This window comes from Streptopelia decaocto (assembly GCF_964273445.1).
Source record: "Streptopelia decaocto genome assembly, chromosome: 3".
Lineage (NCBI taxonomy): Eukaryota > Metazoa > Chordata > Aves > Columbiformes > Columbidae > Streptopelia > Streptopelia decaocto.
The window spans coordinates 23,697,688-23,723,802 of NC_138656.1; the positions used below are offsets into that span (position 1 = coordinate 23,697,688).

The 26,115-nt window shown below is 40.3% G+C and overlaps 1 protein-coding gene across 3 annotated transcripts in view; it reads left to right on the top strand.

The window, feature by feature from the left end:
- PTPN14 (protein tyrosine phosphatase non-receptor type 14) overlaps positions 1-26,115 on the top strand; it is a 120,451-nt gene that overhangs the window by 79,174 nt on the left and 15,162 nt on the right. For 2 of the 3 annotated variants that reach the window (XM_082047381.1, XM_082047380.1), the window contains exons 6-15: positions 3,355-3,425; positions 5,103-5,190; positions 7,619-7,707; positions 9,339-9,426; positions 10,121-10,203; positions 12,479-12,536; positions 15,811-15,889; positions 17,256-18,745; positions 21,187-21,330; positions 22,365-22,583. In XM_082047381.1, the coding sequence (XP_081903507.1) occupies positions 3,355-3,425; positions 5,103-5,190; positions 7,619-7,707; positions 9,339-9,426; positions 10,121-10,203; positions 12,479-12,536; positions 15,811-15,889; positions 17,256-18,745; positions 21,187-21,330; positions 22,365-22,583 (2,409 nt within the window). The remainder of the gene's footprint in view (positions 1-3,354; positions 3,426-5,102; positions 5,191-7,618; positions 7,708-9,338; positions 9,427-10,120; positions 10,204-12,478; positions 12,537-15,810; positions 15,890-17,255; positions 18,746-21,186; positions 21,331-22,364; positions 22,584-26,115) is intronic. The other variant, XM_082047382.1, reaches the window with a different exon arrangement.

The window sequence follows — 26,115 nt, forward strand, 5'->3', positions numbered from 1 at the left end:
GAGATGGCTTTCTTGATAGCAGAGTAAAAAGCACCAGTGCTGAACTATTAATAGTGAAGATGAACTTTGCTTCTCAAAACCTGCAAGGTACTTGGTTGTATCCAAACGAATATGCACTATGGAAATGCAGCCCTTTTTCAGTTCCTGTTAAGCCTCCACTAGGAGTAGGTGTCAACAAAAGAAATATACTTCTTTGAATCAAAAGAGTTTACAGCTATTTAAAAAGGTCTATATTAGCAGTACTACAGTATTAGTAACACAATAACAAGGGGATATGAGGGCTGCTGATGGAGTAAATGTTCTTTTACAGGACAAATCATGCACCCTATCCTCAAGAGAATTTGTGAATTTGTATCAACTATTACACTGGAGTGAAGCATAAATCAGGACTTCTCAAAATGTTCTCCAAGGACTATACTGTAAACTTGTTCTAAATTTACACTGGAAACTAGAAAATAATTTGAATGCTGATGGAAGGGTTTTAGGTCACTAGTTACATTAGAAACTCTGGTGACAAATACCAACCCTCTCCGGGAGGGTGGATCAGAGGAAAAAAAAAAGCCTGCTGCGGTTAAGGCTGGCTTTAACTTAGATGAACAAGTCCATCAGCACAAGTCTCGAGTGTAAGCTTCATAAAATGTAAAAGATCTTGGAATTTGTTCTAAATGGGAAAAAAAAATTGGAAGTGGGGTGGGGTTGCCATGCCCAGAGTGTAGCTGCCTGGAAGTTCAGGCATCTGGTTTCCCTCTGCACTTAGTGGAGAGGTAGAGTGATTCATCTCACTGTAATTTGAAGGCTTGAGAAAGGCATGTCCAGAAGCATTTTGTCCCATTTACCGGTGCTCTTTGTACAGGAACTGCAGCAGATAGTCCCTTCTCAAGTCCAAAAAGGTGACAGCTGTACAGTGTCTTGAAGCGAAAGTGCAATTTTGAGCTAGTAGACAGAGTTCAAAATCATCTGAAAAAATGAGTCAGCAGGAAGAAGGGGAATCGATGAATGTATAGAGATCTGAATATACCTTGTATAGTTAAGAGTGTGGCTTCAGTATTGACCTTTCACTAAGAAGCTTCCATTAGCCTGACCAATGGTGCAGGTTTTTTTTTTTTTTTGGTCAGTCACCTTTATCTATTGACAAGTAATTGATGAGCTTGTGTATAGCTGATGGCTTATGAAGTCATGTATGATAGCCTAAGCGGGAAAGAAGGCAGCTGCAAATGTAAACAGAAATGTGTCATCAAGCTCTCACTTTGTAAATTACTGAACTTCTGCAAAGTTCTTTCAACATACTGATATTATTTTTCTATTCAGAAAAAACACCTAGGGGAGGGTTTAGGCCTGTAGATGAGCTTTCAGGTGGTTAATTTCTGTGTGGTTCAGCAGTTTGGCCCCATGTCGTAGAACCTCAGTTTTTGAGTGAGCTGCCTGCGTGATGGTGTGGTCAGCTCTCCTGTTTTGTGTGTGCCCCTCTGTGATATCTTGCCTTTCATCCATGCTACTGTTGCTGACTTGAATAAAATCACCAAAGTATCTGCTTCTTACAGTCTTCAGAAACCTACTCTTAAATCAACTATTTTTCTAAACATTTCTTTAACTACATGTCTTTGCTCTTCTGGGGAGGAGTGGATAACGTAATAGTAAATATTTCACTGCAAGTTCAGTGACAGTTGCTAAGTGCTTCGGATATAAAAACTAGTCCTGGAACAAGTGGGAGGATTTGAGTGAACCTTGGGCATAGAAAGAGCCTCCAACGAGAACATTGCTGTAAATTCATTAGTGAATTGAGCTGGTGGATGAAGGAGGAACAGCTACATTTGTACTGTTTGATCTTGTGAGGCTGCAATGTGTGTCAAATGGCATTTCTTCAGCAGGGAAAAGACCCAAGTTATGTACACAGTACACCCCACAGGTGTGTAGCTGTGCATAGGCATGTACCATGCCATTTTTCATTAGCACGCTACCACTTTCACATTTTTTTGTGGCAGAAGCAAATATCAGAGGGAGGGCCCCATTGAGCAAGAAACAGGCAGTGTATTTAAGTACAGTACATGTAGCCTTAGGGCTTTTTAAAATAAAAATAAGAACTTTGAGGTTTTGCAAGAAAGGTTTTTCAGCTTCCTTCCCCCCACCCCGAACTTACGGGCAGACTTCCTTTATTAACTTGCTCCCAATTATGTCAGAATAGTTTCTACTACACATTATTAAATTTGCAGAAGATAAAAGTTTCTGCTCAGAAATGTATTGCAAGCATAAAGTACATTTTATTACATATTGGAAGAAGTAGCAAAACTTTCAATCCTTTTTTGACATGGTGAATGAAGTACCTGTAGGTTACAGGACAGAAAATAACCATGACTTCATTTTCCATAGTCTATGCATTATTTTGGGCTGGTTTAAAATATTAATATGTAGACTTCCAAGTGTTTTTAAAGACCTGTTTGGTCCTTATCTAAAAAAAGATCCCTTATCTGTACGCTGTACTCTGTGCCATGTTTTGGAATAATAGGCACTTTACCCCTATTTTTGACAGTATCTTTCTACTCTCCTCAAAAACAAAACAAAACACAAATAAACAAAAAAAACAACCTGGAAGCCAGACCCTTGTGTTCTCCTTGCACATTTTCAGCATCCTGTGCTCTGAATTTTCAGTGCAGTTGGTGATAAGTTCCCTCTCTATAACTACCTGGAAAAGCATAAGCAGGAATCAGGTCAAGAGAGGTTCTCCTTCCCCTCTACTCTGCCCTGGTGAGACCACACCTGGAATATTGTGTCCAGTTCTGAGCCCCTCAGTTCCAGAAAGACAGGGAACTGCTGGAGAGAGTCCAGCACAGGGCAACATAGATGATCAAGGGAGTGGAGCATCTCCCATATGAGGAAAGGATGAGGGAATTGGGCCTCTTTAGCTTGGGGGAGACTGAGGGGTGACCTCATTAATGTTTATAAATATATAAAGGGTGAGTGTCACGAGGATGGAGCCAGGCTCTTCTCGGTGGCAAACAACGATAGGACAAGGGGTAATGGGTTCAAACTGGAACACAAGAGGTTCCACTTAAATTTGAGAAGAAACTTCTTCTCAGTGAGGGTAACAGACACTGGAACAGGCTGCCCAGGGAGGTTTTGGAGTCTCCTACTCTGGAGACATTCAAAACCCACCTGGACACGTTCCTGTGTAACCTCATCTGGGTGTTCCTGCTCTGGCAGGGGGATGGGACTAGATGATCTTTTGAGGTCCCTTCCAATCCCTAACATTCTGTGATTCTGTGAATCAATCCTGAAACATCTGCCATCATAATTCCCATCTTTCATTTTGTCATCTCTGGGTGACTCGTTTTCAATGCTACTTCGTATTTTTTACAGAATTGGAGCCAGGATGAAGCTGTCTTGGAGGAATTGACTCAAAAGGTTGCTCAGGAGCACCGAACTCACAGGTGAGCTTGACATGTTAAGGTTTGGATTATTTTTTGTTGTTCTCAGCATCCTCCTAGGACTTCCCTTCCTCTCCATGCTTTTCTGGCAGGGGTAAACTAGCTTATCATCATGTTACTATTACACTGCGTGTCATTGGATTTTTAATTAGTCTGTTACAAAAGATCTGCCTATTGTGAACACAAAATGGCTGAGGAACTTAATCTTAAATAAATGAACATTTGCACCATAAGGATTAATGGGCATGTGTAACGTTACTTGTGCTATGTAGTAGACTCCTTTCTCTTCTTGGTTTCATTGAAATCCTGACAGTGAAAGACCCCGACTGGATCACGGGTGATCCAAGGGTTTTCTCTCATTCAAGAGATTAGGGTGATACACACGCTTTCAATGTAATGGAAATTAAAATAATAGAAGTTGGGTTCTAAGTCTAGTTGTGGAAAAGATACAATATGCTGTTACTAGTTAATGAGATAGGAGTGTATTTGTTAGTGCTTCAAGTACCAATCCCTTCTTTGTCAGCAGGTGTCTTTTGTGTCATCTGGGTGTTTTGGTGGTGGAAATACTCAAATTTCCTGTGTGCTGTTCTTAGAAAAATGGAAATAATCTTTTGTGTTATATTATGAATTTGCATTTAAAGCTTTATTACATTACACGCAATAGGAATATTATGTGAAGGGTGTAGCACTTCCCATTATATGACAGAAAACGGTTGTAAAGGTGCAAATACCAGTCTCTGGGTCTAAGGCTGTTCTCGGTCTGAGTGTCAGTGCAAGCTTGAGCCTTTGATGCAACCAAAGGCTTGGCTTCCAAACTGGCCACGAACAGGCCTGGCTCTGTCCGCTCTCTGCCATGGGCTGCTTATGTGATCTTGGTTAACTCACAGACTTAAAAGATTTCCCTCCCCTGTTGCCCTTATTAGTTCTATTTCCGCAACAGAAAGAACAAATAGTTATCCTCACTTCAGAAGGTAGATCACGTTCCACCTCCTTTCCCTACCTCTTTCTCCCAAGTATTTGTCTGGTTCCTATATTTCTGTTTGTAAGCTGTGGTAAGGAGGAGCAAAGAGGAGAAACATTAATAATGACCTTCTTTTGGAACAACCTGCAATCTATTCTGACCTGCTTCTGAGAACTGAAATCTGTCTGAATTCCTGAGCTGTGACAGCAGCATGTGTCGACACGTGTGTAAAAGTTTTCAGGTGGTTTGTTCTCTATTATGAAAGAGAACCTGCTCAACTTTTGATTTTGTGCCTGTGGTTTTGAACAGCCAACATGAAAATGTAGGTCTTCCCTTTTAAGTCATTTTAAGCAACTTCAGTGGATTTGTGTAATATTTATGCAGATTAGGACCACTATGGCTCAGATCGGTCATCCAGAACTAGACACAACCTGATGCAATGGCCTGATGTTTTAATAAAACCTGGAAAATATTTGATGTGTGCAGAAGAAACTGAGTAATATGATCAGTTCAGTTTGTTCTTCCTGCAATTTGAACTGTGCTTTGTACCTCATCTTAGCAACATTTAGTAAAATTCCTCCCCTTGCTGATTATGATCCTGATGTTGAAAGTTAGTTTTGTGTTGTGCATTTCTAGGCAGCATCTCCCTTTTTTCCACTAGTATTTTTTGTGCGCATATAATATTGAACATTTGCTGCATTTTGTTACTCTAACTGCAGTGGCATGACAGCAGCAGAAGCTGAGCTAATGTACATCAATGAAGTGGAACGCCTTGATGGGTTCGGACAAGAAATCTTCCCTGTGAAGGTATGTTAGTGTGTGTTATAAAAGAACCTCTGACCCAAACGACGTAGGAGTCTGCAGCGACCTTTGGAATGCATGCAAGTTTTGTTTGTCCAAAAGAGACAGGACTTGTTTCGCTGTTCTGGAGGGTGAAATGACTGCTGGTAGTTTGGACATCACAGCATGAGGGTATCTTATCTCTCTAGTGTTACTTTTCTTCCACGAAAATCCTTTTCGTGGGAGAGGTTGCCACGTGCTGGGCCCTGCTCATTTGGGAAGCAGAGATGCTCCTTGCTTTGAGTTCTATCTGAGGGAGAGTGACTGAGGCAAATGAACCTCAGCTCTTCTCTTCTTTAGGAGGGTAAGTCCTGTTCACGTCTTTCTAAGTTGCTATTAACCAAGTATTAACTTTACCTTTCCCCTAGTTTCTTATGTGTCCTCCACACATTCAAAATTGAGCGGAAGTTTCAAGGTTTATTTTGCCTTTGTAGGCACTTTCCCTTCACTGGAAGCACCTTTCTGCCATGGATGGTCTGCCTGACCTTATGGAGCATGTGCCACCATAAAGTTGTGCTGAGAAAGTGAAAACAGCTGTTAACAACCTGCCCCATTTCTCTTTGCTAACCAGCCCAGGCACTGTAACTGGTTGGCTGCTGGCAGTTTTTCTGCTAGTTAAAGTTGACTTGGAATTTAAAAACAAAATGAACAAACAAAACCCCACACCAAACAAACAAGCTTTCTGATTAAGTCAAGATTGATGCTTTGACCAGTCTCAAAATTGGCCTGAAGAGGAAGAGGTGACAGGCAGACAAACCTTATCCAACAACACAAATTATGGAATGTGTATTGTCGAAGAATGAAATCAATATTTTCTCAGATTAATTCAGATTAATGCTGCATGCTGCTGCAAAGGATTTCTGTTTTGGAATTGTTATTCAATATTACTTCATGTCAGTAAGATAAGTGTGAATGGCAGACAGAGTGCTCTGCAAAATTGCAGGAAGATGTTGCCCTTCTATCAAACAGCAGCATGCTAGCCTTGTAGATAAATAGAATTGTACTGAAAGGAAAAAGAAAGATTTCTCTTTTGTTCCTTTTAGAAAATACCATTAGAAATATGTTTCTCTTTCTTTGTGTATAGATATTTGCATGTGTACACACACACACGTATATGTGTACAAATACATACATTTCCCCAGTCTTTTTGCTTTCTAAAGCTGCCTCTGGGACAAAGCAGAGGAATATGTAGTCCTCTAATCAGACTAAACTGGAGACTGTCAGCTGTAGGACCTCTGCTGACAGGTAGTATATGGGGAAGAATGCCAGTGTATGCAGCACTGAGAATCAGTGCCTGGGTTGGGGCTTGAAAATTGGCATCCATCAATTGTTTGCAACAGGCCTAACACTTAGTAGTTAGAAACAGGTGCAGATTGTTGCCTTCTGGAGATGAAGCACAGCGGGGCCAGGAGGGCAGCTCTAATCTGATTTATTGAAATGCAGGGACGCCTGGTGGTTTCTAGAATTTGCTCATGTGTAGTGCATTAACTTCTCTTGAATTCTTTCTTCTAGCAGTTCTTTTTAACCACACTCTTTGTGTTAGTGTGATTTTTATTTACCACTTTAAAGTGTGAAACAATATATATGCAGCTGAGAGGGAGTTGCTTTTGTTTATAAAAGTAGGAAAAAACTCTTTGTCAACAGCATTAAGCTTTTGTAGCAAAAAATAAAATGCATTTTTAAGAAAACAGCTGATTGCAAAATGGAACAGGAGTGGATGGTTTTCAGACAGGAGCCTGCAAGGAGACATGGGTAGGCACAAAACCAGCTGAACTTCTGAAAAACAACTCAAGAACAGTGGACATTGTGGTGCATGCAGATGAATACTTAATCCAATAACTGAAAAACAGTGGTGGATGTATCTGTATAGAGGTAGAGATACTTTGCAGAGTGACATGGCTGTGAACTTCTACGCGGAGCACTTAAAAGGAGGAACCGTGAAGGGTATAGCTTTTGAGGGGGATTCCATCTCCAGGTGTGGTTTTCTGAAATCTCGACGTGTTTTAACAGGTGCCTGGAGAAATGCCGCGAATGTGAAAGAGGACTATTGCTTTTGGTAGTCACATGGGCTCTAGGTAGCTATAATCACAATGACAGGGAGTGTGGGGTATTGTACAACAAATGCCAGTTTGTGATGTGTGTGTTGGTTGATAGAGGAGAACCTTGGGCTCATTTAGTCTTCGCCTGTTCTCACTAACCAACCGAATTAATCCAGTGCTAACTACTTTGGAATAATGAAAATCAGAGTCCTATCAAACAGCAAACTATAGATTAGTCAAGGGTTAGTTCTGCATTATTCCTGAAGAAGGGCTTCAGTTTGGTATTTCAGCAGGCATTCGTATGCACATATTGGCCCGTTTCGTTTTTAAACTAAATGTATATCATATCTCTGCAGGATAATCATGGAAATGACATACAACTCGGTATTTTCTTCATGGGGATCTTCATAAAAAACAGAATTGGAAGGACAACTGTGATTTACAGGTAAAAACTAGGGTCTTCTCTATTTTAAGTGAATTTCTTTTCAGAGCTCTGTGCGTGGGGTCTATTCTTTACTTATATATGTGACTTAAATAGTGCCAGTCCTCTAACTAAGGAGTATTCACCTCACTGTTTTCAGGATTGGCCTCTTGGCCATAAGAGATGTGATAAAGAATCATTTCTGATGTCTGTGAATGGGTTTGGCGGCAAGAAGGATATAGTTGTCTGTCATGTATCTTGTTCTGCTTACAAGGCCTTGATCCCTTTTCTTTTCTTGCCTTTATGTCTACTACTTTGATGCTTCTGAAGGCAAATCTGTTAAACCTCACGGTTGGCAGCCTAGGCACTCGACAGTTCTGAAAATGTGGTTGCCATATTTATATGCCCCACTGAAAAAAAAAAAAAAGCTGTATTTCCTTTTTCCATGATTTTGAAAATGCTAGTTATGTCATTTGTTTACTTGTTCTGTCTATTTTGGTTGTTAAGAATCACTTAAGCCTTTCCGTTAACTTTCTTTTGTGGGTTTTATTACTTATAAAAGATTGTTCTGTATGAAAATGTTGCTAGAAATCTCCATGATTCCAGGGAGGCCAGGGTTTCACTCATTTCTCTTTGGTACTGTTCTGGTGGGTATTTCCATTACTGTCAGTGTTAACTTGAAGTAGGTTTGTGCTAGTCCCCGTTATTAGAATATGAACATTCGTGCAGCCAAAAAATTGTGTTTTATGAGGAGTTCTAATTTTTAGTCAGTAGCTAAGGCTGGAATGTTGGATTTTTTTATTGCTTTAAAGGGCTTTCAGTGGTCATTTTCAAAAATGATAGTGTTCCCTTTTCCACATAGTTGGTGTTTTGCATATTTAATTTTGAGAAGAAATTAGATAATCCTTTAACTGTGCTAGGTGACAGAAGCAAGAAGTTTCTTTACATGTAGAAGTGGTGGTTGGTTCTGGGATCCTTACTCTTTGGAAGTATGCACTTCAAGCATCCTGCCATGACATGAAGAGGAATGCGTGCTGCAAACAGAAAAAACAAGTCCTTTCCATCCCCATGGATTGCATGCAATGTGTGCAAATGTCTGTCAGCTATTTGTAAGAAGATTATAACTCTGATCTTGGGTAACCTGACAATTACTTGGAAAAAAAAAAAGTTTGCGAACATAAAAACCGAGTATTAATGTGGTATGCACAGTCTACATAACCATGTTGTCAACCTTCTTTCTGAAGAATTGGCACTTGAGGAAAGTTGGAAACAGCATTTGGAGAGGAATGGCAATATTAAGAAAAAAAATAAAAATCTACTACATGTGGCTAAAACCAATCAGTTCAAAAATGCCACACTTCGGTGTAATGTTTATCATTAGTGTATTTTCAATGTAGGTTCTATTGTGAGTGTTCAAACTGATGATTTAAAGAGAGCTTTTAACTCTCCTGCTTTGGGTTAAGAGCTGAATATCTGTTTCTCCTTGAATCAGAGCATGACTTCCGTACTTCCCTGACCATGTTTCTTTACCAAACAGCTACTGAAAAGCTTTCCCGTAAAACGAGACTAATGTTGACTAAGGGATTCTTAATGTGTTTGTGAAATGTTTGAATGTATGTGTTGGCAAACTCTACTGCATTTTTTTTACTCTACAGGTGGAATGACATTGCGAATATAGCACATAACAAGTCTTTGATTGTTCTTGAGTTGATCAACAAAGAAGAGAATGTGCTGTTTCACACGGTAAGGAAAAAATCTAATCAGTGTCATCAAGAAAGCTGCTTATATAAAAACAAAAACCAACACTTTAAAATTCCACTTTCCCAAAGGGGCTTGCTTACCATAAGCCTCCACCCCAAAAGTTCACATTTTACTTTATGCAGACAGTGAAAATAAGGCTGTTTAGCTATCAATATTTGCATTCTCTTCCAAGCATCCCAAGGTATGCTGGGAAGTCTGCAAAAAGCTGAAGTGCTTGTTGGATAAAACATCACAGAGCCACGCTGTCTTTCATGCTGGCGTAAATATAGCAGCATAAGCGGTTGTAGAAATGCGACATAAGCTCCCATGTGTGCACATACTGGACTCAGAGGGCTGCAGTGCTGTTCTGTGCCATTTCAAATCGCATTTCCCTGAACCAAGACCAGTATAGAAACTGGACCAGCAAGCTTGAACAATTTTTTTTTTGGTGTTGTCCCTCCTCTCCTCCCACTGTGACTTAACAGTGGAGTGGCAGCATGCAAAGGCATGCCACTGCATTTCAGAAATTCAATGCCTTGAATGCTCTTGAGGGCACTAGACATGTTCTTGGCAGCCAGATTCTGTACGTGACGGACCTTACCAAGCATTACTGCAATTGGTTTTTTAAAAATCTTCTTTGTTACTTCTTGGTAAGGATAACAAAATGATTTTTTTTTTCTATTCCTTGTGTTTAAAGGATGATCTTGAAAATGCCAAATATATTTCACGGCTGTTTGCAGCAAGACACAAGTTTTACAAACAGAACAAAATCTGCACAGAGTGAGTACTCTTTCTTCAGAGTTGTTTTCTGACACCCTGCTTTGGAATTGCTCTGAGTTTTGGCGTGTCTGGTTTTGTTTGTTTGTTTTGTTCTAGTCACTTGTGTCAGTTATTCTTTTGCCCTTTCCACTTTTTTCTTGTTTTGTTTTAACCACCAGCAAGACAATTGAGAATGAAATTTCATTCTGAGCCTTGTGATGCTCCCCAACCAGCAAAATTTGACAGAGTGTCCTAAATTGAAGCCCCTGGTCTCTGCTGTTCATAAGCCAGAGTATTAGTATAAACTGGAGTGAAAGGTGACATATGTTAACATACCAAAATGTGAAGTGTTTTGAAGATCTAGCTGCTAAGGTTGGTGGAAAACACAAGTTGTCATCTTCTAGTTTGGGCAGTATAATTTATCTGCTTCTTACATGCACCAAACAAGGGAGGACACCTGGGCATGTACAGCTGTGTAGCTGTACCAGCATGATGCAGCAGAGACTGTAAATCTGAACCCAAAGTCTCTTTTAGTCTCTACTTTAAACATTTACTAAGGATCTGGCCTTGAGCTAGTCCTCTCACACAGGAGGAATTCATGAGTCTTCAGTTGTAAGTCAAAAGTCAGTTTATTAGCTGAGTATGTTTCATTTATACCAGCACACAGCAATTTTGGTTTGAGAAGAATTTTGCTCTGAGAAGTTTAGAGTTTTGAGAAATTTTCATGATGTGCAGGGTTTGTATAGCATTGAGAACATGAATCCCTTACAAAATTTATCAGTTTAGCTGGAAAGAAATGAAGAACTTGATCTCTTATCAACAGCTCTAGTTAGAGCTGGACATCCCATCTGTTTAGCTGGGTAATGCCATCTGTTGGAAAATAAAGCCGAAATGATGAAGGGAAGATTGGAAGGTCTGGCTTTCTAATATTACATGTGCACCCAATATGTTAACACACGATGAGTTAGAGTATTGGAGGGACCAATGAGGTGAACTGCACAGAGTGATCTTTTCACTTCTAGAAAGGAAATGTTGATTAGATTTCAGATGGCATTTACAGGTCTTGGGAGGTGAGTAGAAGACCAGAAAAGACATTTCTTAGCAACATATAATGCATTTCAGTAATTTAATACTAAATTTAATTTTAATGGTTTCAGAGAAATTGAGTTCAAAGGAAGCTCGGGATTGTCTCCCCTGTGACAGTCAAGAAAGAAAACAAAATAGTCTGGGATCTTGGAATGTTCCCCTTTTGAAGCTGTGCATTGGGGTGAACAGAGAAGACTGTTCTGTTACTGTTCATAATCCAGACTGCAAAACCAATAGCTTTTGATCGTGTTTATTTCTAAACACTGAGCCATAAGTATGTGGGTACCATAAACTGGGTGTATGTGGCAGCTTCATATACAACTTACAAATATTTGGACTAATAAACATAGGAATGTCCTGAGGTCACTGAGTGAAAGAACTGGAATTTAAATGTATTTTTGCCTTTAGAACAGCTCTCCTTGCCACAGCCTCATGTGGTATCAGCTTCTGTGTTAGAGCCACAGATATTGATGACAGTATATGCCAGTGTGTGTTTTCTAGGCAAATGATTTTCCTGCCCTCTGTTAAAATGCTAGTTGTTTGTTTTCCTGTGTGCATTTCCTCTAATCGCACATAACATCCTTCACCAGATCAGAAACTGTAAGAGGACAAATTCCACCTTTCCTCTCTTCACGTAAGCACTGTATTTCTGCCTCCTTCAACTAGTTTCTTTCCCTTCCTCATTTTTTTTCCCCTCCTACGCTGCTTGTTCCATCTGCTGCACCTGGCGACTCTAACACTGTATGTGTGGTTCTGCTGGTGTCATCTAACAAGTTGCACCTTGTTGTTTTCTTTTTTTACCCCTCCTGATCTGTACCCATTGCTTTGGAGTGATTGCTATGAATTTCATAAAATTGCCATTGTTTTAATGTTCACCTTAAGTCACCCAAGACCGTGCCTGTGTGCCATGTTCAGTTTCTTTTGCTTAAGAGACTCGTTTGTTTAATTCATTTTTAAATAGGAGTTTTTCTTTCTTGTGGTTCCAAGTAAGCCAAATAGGATAATGAACAGACGGCATGTATATTTTGGAACTGGAATACTTTCTGTATTAAGAGAAGGACCTGAATTATTTTCATTTATTCATATTTTTTGAAATCTCATTAATGGGCAATACTTACAGATTCCTCATCTCTTGATTTTCCCATCTATTCTTGAAGCAGAATTGAAATATTCTAGTTTCTAGTATTTCTCTTTACTTTTTCTTCCACAGACAATCAAGTTCTCCTCCTCCTATCCGACGACGACCCACTTGGAGTAGGTCATCCTTGGTATGTGCCATGGTGGGGTCTTTGAGAATGTCTATAACCTTTGTAATAGGATGGAGCATTGTGTAAGATGGAATACTTTCTAAATTTCAAATAAGCGCATTTACTCATTTGTTGTAGGCAATATGATCGGAATGAATTTCAAGGGTGTGGCTGCCCAAGTTGATTAATTTAACTGGCTAATATCATCACTGAGCATTAAAAATTACAGTCTTCAAGGCATTATATTTTTATTTGCCCTGCAGAAACTAAGCATCTTTTCTACTGGATTGCGATTATGCTCAATAGCTAAAGAAAATAATTCTCTAGAAAGAATCTGAGATGTCTTTTGCTGTATACATCAAAATCTAGTCGTTACCTAATTTTTCAGCTTCTCCTTTCACGTTTCTTCCATTCCTCATGTTTTTGTGTAAAGTCTACTTGCAATGTATCAACTTCTTGAGTTAAGAGCCTAGTTTCAGTATCGAGTTACAGTGATTTTAACTAAAACTATTAAAATCAGTACAGGATTGTGATTCAGAGTTTTCCTTAAACTGTATTTGTTTCCATTTAACTAATCTTAAATACTGTAAATCTGACAAAACTGGATAACTTTTTTCCTGAAATCTTTACTAAAAACATCTGTGGGAATCTTTTTTTCCCAATCAGCTCTAAGGATGCTTTTGTGGATCCAATTTTAACACCTAGTATGTCAGTGTTTCTTCCATAATTCAGAACCCCTTAAATAAGAGTAGGAACAGCACTGCTGGTCCCTTAGACAGAGGGCAATATTGTCTGTATGCAGGCTGCCAGTTTTCATTTGTGATATACCTTAAACCTGCTCTATAGACCTTCCCAGACTGATGATTCCATTGGCCTATTGCTGTGAGGCAGGAAAGTAATATGGAGTGTTTTCTTGACGTATCCCCACAGTGTGGTTACAGATTGCGAAAATGTTCCAAAATTAAGCTTAAGCAAGTACTGATATTAGGAGAGCTTTATTTTTACAGATTTCAGGATAGGCTGTTTGCCTGCGTGCCTGTCCGCGGTCCATTAGATCTAAAAGTTGTGTTCTGTGTTGCCCAGCTATTGGCAGGAAAGCTGTTGTAGCTGGCCCTGCATTTCTTTGTCCTTTCATTCTTAGCATGTTCCTAAGGTGTCACAATGCAATACACAGGCTGTGTATTACATTCTCTGAGGTATATTTACAGTATTTTTGGTATCTGCTAGTTTGGTCCCTGGAGAGGACTATAAAAAACTGAAGGTGAAGAAATGAAATGTGCTTTGCCTTCTTATGCTTTGGCATTAGATATGAAAAATTTAAATCTGCTTTTTCAGGGGAAAAACTAATCCTGCTGCCTGTTTATGTTTTGAACAAAAGTATGCAACAAGTTTGGTATGTTTTGGTTGTTTTTTTTAAGTCTCAGGAAGATCAAGAGGAGGAATGTGTAACTCATCAATTAAAAAGTGAACTGGGCTGCTAACTGCTCATGTTGAACTTTCAACTGCTTTTTCCGTAGTTGTTTTCTTAACTTGTTGGAACAGTTCTTTTTGGGGAGGGAAAAAAAAAGCCCTCCTGACTGTTGTCTGCCTTGCACATACCTTTATACACCTACCTATTAATTTGTCTTGTATGGTAATAAATCATTAGGCATAAATGGGAAGTGAAGTGGGATCTTTGGGCTGAGACTCTGCCACTTCACTGAGGATCATGTTCACTGCTTTCAGATTAAGACCCTTTATATGGTTTTGGCATCATGGTGAACCTGTATTTTGTTAACTATTACTTTAAAACCATTTAATGCTGTTTCCTTTTCCTGTCAAGCCACTTAATGATGCTGGTTTCCCAGCAAAACCTCCTCAGTGTAGGAGATCTTAATGTGATTATATATTTAATTAGCTGATTAAAAAAAATAAAATCCACGTGATCCTTAAGCTGGATATTGATGTTCTGCAGACCTCAAGCTTCTCGTGTTTTGTCGGAAGAGGCAGATGGGCCTTCAAAACAACACCACCAACCAACCAAAAACCCAAAACAAAACCAAAATAAGAGGGGGGGAACACAAAAGAACAACAGAATAATCCCTAATTTCTTGCAGATACCTCCCGTAACATCTATTACATCTTGTTTTGTTCCAGGCAAAGCTCCGCTGCTCAGGTTGTCGGCAGCAGCTCCTTTGCCCAGATTGCTCAGCGAGGGCAGGGTTTATACCCTTGAAAGTAATTGTTGTAGCAGAAGTGTTTCTTGTCATCTTCCAGCTCTGGCTTAACACAGTCATTTTGTATGCAAGAATTCATATGAGTGCACAGTTTCTTTGATTCTCATTCCTTCTCTGCATTTACAGAGAAAATGTAAATTTAACCCCTGCCCAACCTCCTCTTCAGTAGCTACCTTGCGTGGTGCTCATTTTGTGCATGCGCATGCAAAGGTAAAATATTTGGTGTTTCTTTTTTGCTTTGGGCATCCACAGTATTCCTTAATAGTTCGAACTGCTTGAATCACCCTAGATGAAAAGCCCTTATTCTGCTGTTAAGACATATTCATGAGACAAGAGTGTCTTCCTTCTCTTTCTGCTTACTTTGTATATCAAAGTATGTTTTCATGAACTTTGCTCAGTGACACCAGACAAGACATTACAGTGCAGGTGGAAAAATGTGATTGCAAAGGGCATTGGTTTACCAGTGGACAAAGCTGGTGAACACATCATCAGCTCTGATTTATTTTGCTGTAAATGATCCTGCTGATTTAATGCTGAATTGCCCCCTGTGATACCTGATGTCTTAAAAAGCTTGTTGTAGTGCAGATTGCTGGAGGAAGGCTCCAGTTCATTATTTAGGGAATCCGATATCCATGTAATTTGTAGAGTCATTTTGAAGTTCAAATGTGCTCCTATTGCTTGTATAACAGCATTCTAGGTCCTTGAATTTGTTCCATCTCCTGCTTTTGTCCTGATTAGGTGTTTGTTTTGTTTTAATTCTTCAAGGACAAGGGCTTTTAATAAACTCTTGAAGTTCTAAGTGAGCAGGGAGTCTGGATGTTGTTTTCTGAAGTGGTTGAGCTTAAAGGAATCTTAACTGGTCAGCTCTGGTCTCCAGAACAAAATTTAGCAAACAATTTATGAAACGTTATTCTCTGTTCTATAAAGAAATGCCAAGCGATGTGTCTTTGGCTGGGTAAGAAAGAGCAAAATTCAGTGGAAAGGGCGTAGAACTGTTTTTCCTGTTTCAGCTGCAAAAATTGTAGCAAATGAAGCTCCTAATGCCTTTTTTTTTTTTCCTCCCTGTGCTTTTATTTCAGCCAAGACAACATCCATTTATACTGCCTCCTATGCATGTCCAGTGTGGAGAACACTACACTGAAACACATAATTCACAAGGTACTTAAAGCATATATGTTTCCTTTAATGGACTTCATTTTTTTTGTGTGTATGTGAAGAAGCTCCTACTCCTTATGTCTAGATTTTTAATGCCATCATAGTCAAATGGGAGTTGCTGCTGGAGGAGAGCTAGCAGTTTTATAGTTACTGTTGCAGTAAGTCTTCTGTTTAAAGTCCAATTTCAGGTTCCACATTTCCACATTTCTCTAAAATGTCTCTGCCTGATTATATGGGCCTTAAACTTGGTATTCCAGTTCAGTGAACTGAAAAAACAATTTCTAAAGGAAGTGTGATGGCTGTATTCAAAGGCAGTGCCAGCTGAGGCCAGGGAGAGAAATGGATCGAGGGAAAAGAAGGCAGCAAATATCCTTTACTGCAGGAGAAATCATAGTGTCCTGAACACTGAAGTGTATATTTGGATTATATTTTCTGTTGATTTTTCACCAACTTCTGCCTGCTTTGTTGGCCTTACAGACTTAAGGAACGTTAACTATTTTTACCCCCACGTTTCACAAATAAATTCTCTAAGAGGTTGTACCAGGTTACTTTGATCAGGGCTGGGAACGGAGCCCAGCCACTAAACACCTCGAGTCTCACGCCCTTAAGCGTACTACCTTTTGGAATACACGTAGCCAGGTCTGTTAGGCTACGTTCTTTGCAGTTCACAGGAGGTACAGTTGAAGTGCTCTCACCAGCAGAAGAGCTCTTAGTCATACCTGAGAGTGGTGTAGAGTTGTGGTGGTCTGACTAATTTTAAGGTAGAATTTGACAAGTTTTGAAAGGAGCCATTCAGTGTAGTTCCTTGCATACAGTATAAAATTTGACTTAGTGGCTACTACTGTTGGACTGTGAAACTGGGGCTCTGAAGGGGGACATTCTCAATTTTAGAAGAATTGTAAAGTCCTCTTAGTTTTACCACAGGCTTCTCTATATTGTTGAAGCCGATTTCAACAGAGTATCAACAGAAGACACAAGAGAATTTTTAGGATTACCACAGGCTAGCAGCACTACTTTTTAGAGGTAGCAGCAGCAGTGAGACCTTCCAGGATGCTGAGGGAGGAGATGCGCCTTTATTGTTCCTTGCCACCCTGGGCAAAAAAACTTCCTCTCTTTCGCTTTTCATATCTCCCACAAAGATCTGAACTACCAGATTTTGCTAACTCTTGGGAGCGTTAATGGGAGTAGCTTTGTTTTAGTTCTATATCAGTGACCCAAGGATGTTCGCAAGACCAAATGTTCCCTGCAGTTGTTGTACACTAAGCTGTCTCTGTAATCGCTGGTGCGGACTGCAATTTAAGTTTTGTTAACATTGAATGAGTCCTTGTATGTTAAAATTGTCAACATCTTTTGTCTCTGCTTTACACAGATAGCATTTTCCATGGAAATGAAGAAACTTTTTACTGTAGGTCTCAGACCAGTTTAGACAGGTGTCCAATGGACTTCAGCTACTTGAATGGTAATGGACCCAATGGGAGTGTATGCAGTGCCCACAGCATGAACTCCCTCAATCGCTCACAGAACTTCATCCAGGCATCTCCAATGTCCTCAAATCTGAGCATCCCTGGAAGCGACATCATGAGAGCAGACTACATCCCCAGCCACAGACATAGTGCAATCATAGTGCCGTCCTACCGGCCGACTCCAGATTATGAAACTGTCATGAGGCAAATGAAGAGAGGGGTGATCCAGATGGACAGCCAAAGTCAGTCTTTGAGGAATCTCAATATTGGAAACACACATGCTTATAACCAGCCAGAAGACCTGGTTTACAGTCAGCCCGAGATCCGAGAGCGACATCCTTACACGATTACATACGGGCCCCAGGGTGGCAACTATAACAAGCCTGTTGCCCCGTCTGACCAAATGAACCCTAATAACGCTGCGCAAAACAAGACGGCAGCCAGCGCCATATCCCACACGGTCAGCACGCCGGAGCTGGCCAACGTGCAGCTGCAGAGCAGCCAGAGCTACAACACCACTCACATGTTGAAAAACTATCTCTTCAGGCCCCCGCCTCCCTACCCGCGCCCACGTCCTGCCACCAGCACGCCCGACCTGGCGAGCCACCGGCACAAGTATGTCAGCGGGAGCAGTCCCGACCTGGTCACCCGCAAAGTCCAGCTCTCGGTGAAGACTTTCCAAGAGGACAGCTCGCCAGTCGTCCGTCAGTCACTGCAGGAGGTCAGCGAGCCCCTCATGGCAGTGAAGCATCACGCAGCTGTCAACAAGCGCCATAGTTTGGAGGTCATCAGCAATATGGTACGGGGTATAGAAGCCATGGCATTAAAAACTTTAAACGCCCCTCTGCCGCGCAGAAACACTTTGCGGGAACAGGTGCAGCCAGAAGAGTCGGTTCAGATGGGGCATGAAGTTCAGCAGGTTCCTCATTATCATCACAAAAAGACATTCTCTGATGCGACAATGCTGATTCACAGCAGTGAAAGTGAAGAGGAAGAAGAAACCCCAGAATCTGTGGCACGGATAACAGCCCTCCCTGAGAACATGGAGTACAGTGCTCAGCTGCAAGCTGCCTTGGCTAGAATACCAAATAAACCTCCTCCGGAGTACCCTGGGCCTCGTAAGAGTGTCAGCAATGGAGCCCTGAGGCAGGACCACGTTAGCGTTTCTGTGGCTGTAGCCAGGGCCAAGGCCATGAGGCCCGGCCCTTCCAAAGCCATTAGTGTCTCTCGAACTGATCAAATGGCAATAAACGGGTCTTCGCTTGGGCCCTCTATCTCAGAGCCTGACCTCACGAGTGTGAAGGAGAGGGTCAAGAAAGAACCTGTCAAGGAAAGGCCTGTGTCTGAAATGTTTTCTATTGAGGACAGCATTATAGAAAGAGAAATCATGATGAGGGTAAGTGCCTTCCTCTGTTGCAGTGGCTGCTTGGAAATCAGATCAGTTTCCATATCATAAAACTGTTGGAACAGTGGGTAACACATGGGTGGGAAGATGTCGATTTGCTTCCAGTTAGGAAATGTGATATTAAGCCCCCGCAGATCTGGGGACAGGACAGGTCTGCAGTGCGTTTGCTGAGGTGGCCGGAGGATGGTGTTTCAGTACTAGCGTTTTATTCCTTCTTTGCAGGGATGTCGAGTTAAGTATCACAATATACATAAGATAATGGAAACTCTGAGTTTTTCAAACAATCTCTTTGATTGCCTTTCCTGCCACTTTATACAACATAGTTATCTGAGTAAAGCACTGGTGGCTGTAGAGTATGGATTGCCCTTTTTTCCAATAAATAAGTGACTGGATATCTAATTACAGAAGCAGCAGATGTAGAGGCTAGGTGACTGAGGATCTGGATTGGTTTTGGTTTTTTTAATGTACTCAAGTGTGAGAAATAGGGTACTTTTAAACTTGCAATGAATTTAGAATAAGAAGTATTCAAAGGCTTCCATGTCACTGCAAGCAGTGGCAGGAATATGAGGTGTGCTCACCATTGGGTGACTTACGTATGTGCTTGAGGTAATGCCCTGAAAAGTGCCACGGCAGATACAGAAAGCAAACTAAGTGGTTCTTTTTTTCAGAATTGAGGTCTGAAAATAAAACAATTCTTGAAATAAATTAGTGAAGCATCTAGATGGTCCAGAGTGGAAAAGACTTTGTAATGTACTAGAGCAGTAACTAGTTAAATTTAAATACTATTGCATATTAAAAAAAAAAATTCTAAACCTATGTATAGTGCTTCTTGTTCCTTGGTGATCCTTACACTGATGTAATGGTTAGGAATCAAACTTGGGCCACTAAGTTGTATCCTGGACATTGAATTTACTCCTTGCAGAATCTTAAAATTTAAATGTAAAACAGATACTTGACTATAAAACACAATTTTTCATGAATGAATACTGTAGACGCTGGTGTAACAACAAGCATAGGTGTGCTCTTTTGATCTTCTGAGGAAAGAAAACATTGAGGAGCAGAAGCCCAAAGGATTTTAGGGTGGAAATGAAGTCAAGAAGAAAGCTTAGGGGTGTTGTTTGAGTATTCTTCCTCTGAATAATTATTCAGACCAGCCTGGTCAAAAGGTGCTGTTGGTGTTGTTGGTTTGAAAGTAGAGGGGTTGTCTTAGCATTAAGCTTTGAAGATGGTTTCAGCCTAGATCCGCAGTCTTAAGACATGCAGACCTTCCTTTTGTCATAGGAATAATGTTATATTAATGGTAATTTGATGACCTTGATCTTTTGAACACAGGCTTTTCTATTTTACCTTGCAAGTAGGAATAATAATAAAATCTCCAAACAAACTAAAACTACTTGCATTTTCCTGCTTTCTGGAACTAAGGAAAGAAAGCAGAGTGGTGTGGGATTTTTGTTTTGCATTTTTGTTTGTTTTTGACTTGGTGCTCTGGAGGAACCCAGGGGTGAGGAAGAAGCTCACAGGCTTTTGAAAAATCAAGCCATTGACATATGTCTGAGGGTGTTGAGGTTCGGTGGTGTGTTTCCAGGAGCTGAGCTTGCCCTCTGTGGTGACCACAGCTGAGAACCAGCCATCTCTTCTGCTCATCTCTCCTTCCAAATCCAGCAGAAAGAACTGTTAAGGAAATGGAATAAAATATCCATAATTCTGCTCCTTCTAGAGGTGGTCTGTCATGTTGCTTGATGTTTCAGCTCCCACTGGCATAAGGAGGGCAGCAGGATGAATGAATTTAAAATTCATACTCGGGTTCTCCGTGTCGCAGCGTGATATGATGCATGAATATGGGAAATGATACCACTCCCTGGCTGCTCTTATGTTTGATTTCTGGGATTTGTGAGCTCAGTTTTTAGTGTGAAATATATCATGGGTGCTATTTGAATCACCATAATAGCTGAGTGCATCAGAAGACTTCTCATTTTAAGCGTTGCCATCATAGAAGAGAAACAACTGTCCTGTGTTTTTCTGTTTGTTGTACTAGATTGAAATTATTGCTTTTAAAAAGATGCCCCAGGTATCTTGGCTACGGTAGCGCTGCTTTAACGTAACAGGGTGATGCTTTGTGTGTCCTACATTCAGAATAATGTTTGCAGAAAAATGCTCGAGATTATATTTGTATGTCTTTCGATGGCTTGTAAACTGTATTATGTGCCGGGATTGCTTCTTTGAAATTAAAATTCTGTGCTCATGTAGGAGCAGGCCTTTGAGGAATAACAGGAAGAATAGAGGTTGTATTTGAATTTACGATGCTAATGGTGATCATCTGCATTCCTTGGCCAGAGAGTTGCAGATTTTGGAGATTAAAAAAACATTCCAGCATTTTACTGGCATTATAAATAATCACACAGAGATGAAAACGTGCCTTTTCTTGCCAAAAGAATCTAGAAAAGCAGAAGATGGCAGGCCTGGATGCCCAGAAGAGGCCCTTGATGTTGGCAGCACTGAACGGACTCTCGGTTGCTAGGGTTCCAGTGCCGGAGGACAGCCAGGATGAAGTCGCCAAGGTGCCAATGGATGAGAGGGTAAGATGGAGGCTCATGAAATGTTGCTCGTTGCCTTTGTTCCCAGCAGCATGAAGTTTCTAAAGTATTAAAGCTTGATTTAAAATGTGAAAAAATGTATTAAAAGTTTTCAGAGCCATTAATGGAAAAGGCCTTTTGGTAACTATGGTGTGTCTTTGGATGCTGACAAAGTGTTAAATGTCTTGAACGTTTACTGAAGTTGGTGAAAATTGAGGCTGCTCACTGTTTCATGTGACTGTACATTGTCATACAAGATCAAGCTGTCAGTCTAACAGTTTGCACATTTTCCACTTGATCAGGCAGTCTTTCCACAGTGATCATCTGCAGATACCGTCTTTCATGTCCTGATACAACCAAGGAGTTCAGTTAAAAGTCTCTAATGGGATTAAATAACATAAAAAAGGTTTTTTGCCTCCTGATGTTTGCACATGTGGGTGTGTGTATGTATATGGAACTTCAGAAATTAAAACCAGTTGTTGCCATGAAGATTTCAGAGACATATTTGTAACAAATCTCTCTGGCTTTCTGCATAGAAATTTGCAGCCTTGTGTTGTCTGGTATGCAGGCAACAGAACTCAACCTCCTCCTGTACGTATGTGGGGTTTAATTCAACCACAGAAATTGCATACGTGCAAGTCTTTTGAAAATGTGGACCACATCACACTTCTTGCAGTGTGTTCTTCTTCCTGAAGAGATAAATTTAAGATATTTTTACAAGTATCTGTTGTGGTGAAATCACATACAAATTCATACTCAACCAGGGTAGTATTTAGCATGTTTTTGCTTTTTTTTGGTGTCAGTCTTAAAAAAAATGTGGAGGTGGAATGTAAAAATGTAAAAATTGCTTGTGGTTTCATTCAGTAGAAATAAAAGAGTGTGCTGTGTTTCCTCAGATAAATGCAACTGAAAAGAGAAGCGAGTGAGAGAATGCTATGGCTATATACTGCAATTCAAACAACTGATCAATGTGTCTAGGGGTAAATATTTTTCCAGGAGGAATTAATGGATTGGTGTTCCTTTTTGTTAAATCTTAGTGCAAAATCTTGAAGAGGAAGTTGGAAGAGGGGATGGTGTTTACAGAATACGAGCAGATTCCAAAGAAAAAGGCAGATGGGATCTTCACCACTGCTGCCTTGCCTGAAAACACCGAGCGCAACCGCATCAGGGAGGTCGTCCCTTACGAGGAGAACCGAGTGGAGCTGGTGCCGACCAAAGAAAATAATACAGGCTACATCAACGCTTCACACATAAAGGTAAAAGCTTTCTTGAACTTTGCTTTGCAAACAAAGGTATGTTAAAGCTTTGCATTCGTGGATGCATAACAGCATTCTCAGTAATTCTGGGAGTTCTGGAAAGGTAGCTTAGTCAGAATGCGTCATTGTACCTTTGTGTCAGCATGGGCATCTCTAAACTCCCCTATCAACTAACATGCATGACTTGATTTATTTGCTAGAGATTGGAAAGTCACTTTAGAGAGGCATCCTTACTTTTTATGTCCACCTCCGCCAGCTGTTTGTGGAGTGTCTCTGTTGGTTAATGTAGAAGGAGATGCAATGTTTCTTAAACCTCATGAAAATGCATTAGATCAGCCCCAATAACTCCAATGGAATATGCAGTATCATAAGATACAATATGTAATATCATAGGATCATGGTTGTCATGACCCTGTACCTGAAAGAAAAAGCAGCTAAGGACAGGGCAGGGAGATGTTACTCCTAGAGAGGAACACATTCAGGGTTTCCACCAGTGGAAGTAGTCAAGAACGACAGACAGCTGCAGACAAACTTTGTCTGCTTGGTCATTACGTGTTCTGATAATCAGTCCAAATAGCCTCGTGGGCCACTTGGGGAACACAACAACCCATGCAGCATGATCCGTGCAACCGAACGGTGCAGCCTGAAGGAAATACTGCACAAAGTTTGACTGAAATATTTTTGCCATTTACTGGCATATAGGACACAATTTTTAAAAATGAAGGATGTAGCTCCATGTATGCAATTCATTGAGATATATATATATATATATATATTTTATTTTTTTTAAATCTTATCCTCTACCCTGAGTAACAGCACTCTTCTCCCTCAGATGATAGATTCTCTCGTTGTCAGAGAGGCTATCTGCTTTTTCTCATTTTAGACTCCAAATTAAGATGAAGTAGTTCAAAAACAACAAATAACACATGCTGCTAAATTAATATTTTCCTGGAGTAAAAGCCTTTTTAAAGTTTAAAGAGACTTGCTGGCCTCCTTGGTTGTGATTTACACTCTTAAACACTGTTGATTCAAAACAATTTCTGAACCAGGACCCTGGCAGGTTATCACTTTTCTACATAGCCTGGTAGGTAGCAGATACTGAGTTTTTGCATAATCAGACGTTGCTATGATGATGGATTTCTGAGCCAAAAATTTTTCATCTACTTTGTTAGGAGGCCAAAAAAAAGAGATTCCTGACATAAATTATGCCCACAAAGCAATACCAGCCAGAAAACAATATTCCCTGGCCAGTTTTGAGTCCACATTTTGCCTTCTGTGTCAGTGTTGGACACACAGGCATCTCACATTCATAGAGCACCCAGGAACGTTTTAGCGCATGACAGTCCTTCCAGTATTTTCCTCTCACACTCATAATGGCGCGTACATAAGCCAAGCAGATGTGCTTTTGCTTAGAAGGTAAAATTGCATCTGCAAAATTTACCTCGGTAGCACAGTGTGTGTGTATGTGCTCGCAGCCCAATATTCAATTTTTAATATCCTGCAGTCAGGGCATTAGAATGCAGTAAACATTCCAGGCATCCCATTCCCTCCAGACTATTTATGGTCCTTTCATACCATGTGCCAGGAGGCTGGATATTTGGACCAGAAGTCAATAGACAAAGAAAACTCCTCTATCATCCTGAGAAGATCCGTGCCTGGAGGATTCCAGATCAGTCTGCGAGCCCTATGGGGTTTTTTTTCTCTGCTTATTTACTATTGGCCTTTGCTGTTAAGATACTAAGATTGTCATCTCTACCAGAGAGACAAATTGTAATTAAATGTATGGATTAAGCAAAAAAATTCTTAAGACTGTTTCATCTGACTGTTTGGATCAGGTCAGTACCAACTTCAAAAGCTCAGTAACACTAAACCAGCACTCACAACCGCAGATGAGCATGGAAGCGCAAGACCAGACGGAGTGTGCAATGCCAGGTAGTGCTGTGCAGTTTATATTCATTCCCAGCTAGTACAAGAACTTGAGGAGTCTACCTGCGTTGGTCTTGCAGATTTTAACCATCATTCGCATGTATGAAATAAGAAAATAAGCTGGTGTACGAGGCTGAAAACCATCTTCAGTGCAGTGAAAAATTTGTTATCATACAAATGCTGTGCTAGTTACAGGTGCAAAACCCCAGGTAACTCAGCTTAATGAACAGCTGTTTGAATAACAAATAAATTGATTCTATTTTTGAAAATTTATTCTAAGGCCTGTACTTCAAATGTAGTATATACTTAGACCTGTCAGAGTTATTGATTGCTCCTTGTAGCGTTGTCCGCCAGCACCTTGATATTTATGGATGTGTCAGCATTTCTGTTGTAAATCTTCTTCTCTGGGATTTATAACTGTGAGAAGTGGCTCTGGGCTAACGTGTGGAATTAAGAGGTCTTAGCCTGAGAAGGGAAAATATTTTAACTTTCCAAAATAATTAGTTTGTCTGGGTCTGTTTTTTGCTGGTAAGCACATTTTTAAATATCTAAGTAGCTCTAGAAGTGGTTTGGGTTTTTACCTTAAAGTTTGAAAAAAATTATTTGTATAAACCTTTCCTGATGTTTAGCAAATAATCTGTCATAAAATAATAACTTTGTATGCTCAAGTGATTTCTTTTTTTAAAAAAAATTGCTTAAGTATGAAGATCTGCCTCAGGTAGAATGTTTTTATACTGGTTAACTCCAAGGTACTGCTGGGCCTATTCAGGCCATTACATAATTTATAGAGTATAAATCTGTGTGTTAGTGCTTAAAAAATAATTTCATTACATGTTGTCATGCAAATACTCAAATATTTCTATAAGCTGTGGTTAGTAATCCAAATATCTATTGGGAAATAGACTTACAGAACTACAGCTTTAGGTAATTTTAAATTTCACATGGCATTTGAAAGCCATTTAATGCACTGGATTAACTTTATAGTAGTTTGCAGCTTCTGAACTGAAAAAAACCCCAGATGAGTGAGGCAGAGTAACTGGAAATGACACCTGTCTTGAACTCATCCCTGGCTGGCAACCAGCCCATCTGAGCTCTGTGTTAGGTACAGTGTGGGGACAGAACTGCATCCTCTGGGGACAGCTTGGCCACATCTTCAGCAGTGATCAGTGTAGTGGGAGTCGGTTTAAGAAAACTGGATTTTGCCTGAGTGGAAAATAATTGAGGGAGGTCCCTAAGAGCAGAGGCCTTTAGCTTTCCTCGTGCAAAATCTCATTTCCATTCGGGCTTTCTACAGCACTGTGTGTTAATTTGAAGCAATGTCGTGCCTTTTTAATGTATATAGACGCTTCTCTGGTGCTCAGTTTTTCTTTCATCGTGGATCTGTCACCAAGCCCAAGGAGGTCAGTCAGCTGCTTACTGGCACTTAAGCCATATCAGCAACCAGACCTTTTTCATCTCTACAATCCAGATGCACTGGCAAGAAAAATAAATGACATTTTGTTCAAAGCTTTATGTTTAGGAGCATCAAGAAAGGACTTGGAAGCACCAAAGATTGTGTTTTGTCAGTTTTACTCTTGTTCAAAACTTTGGACAAAATTGGAAGAAC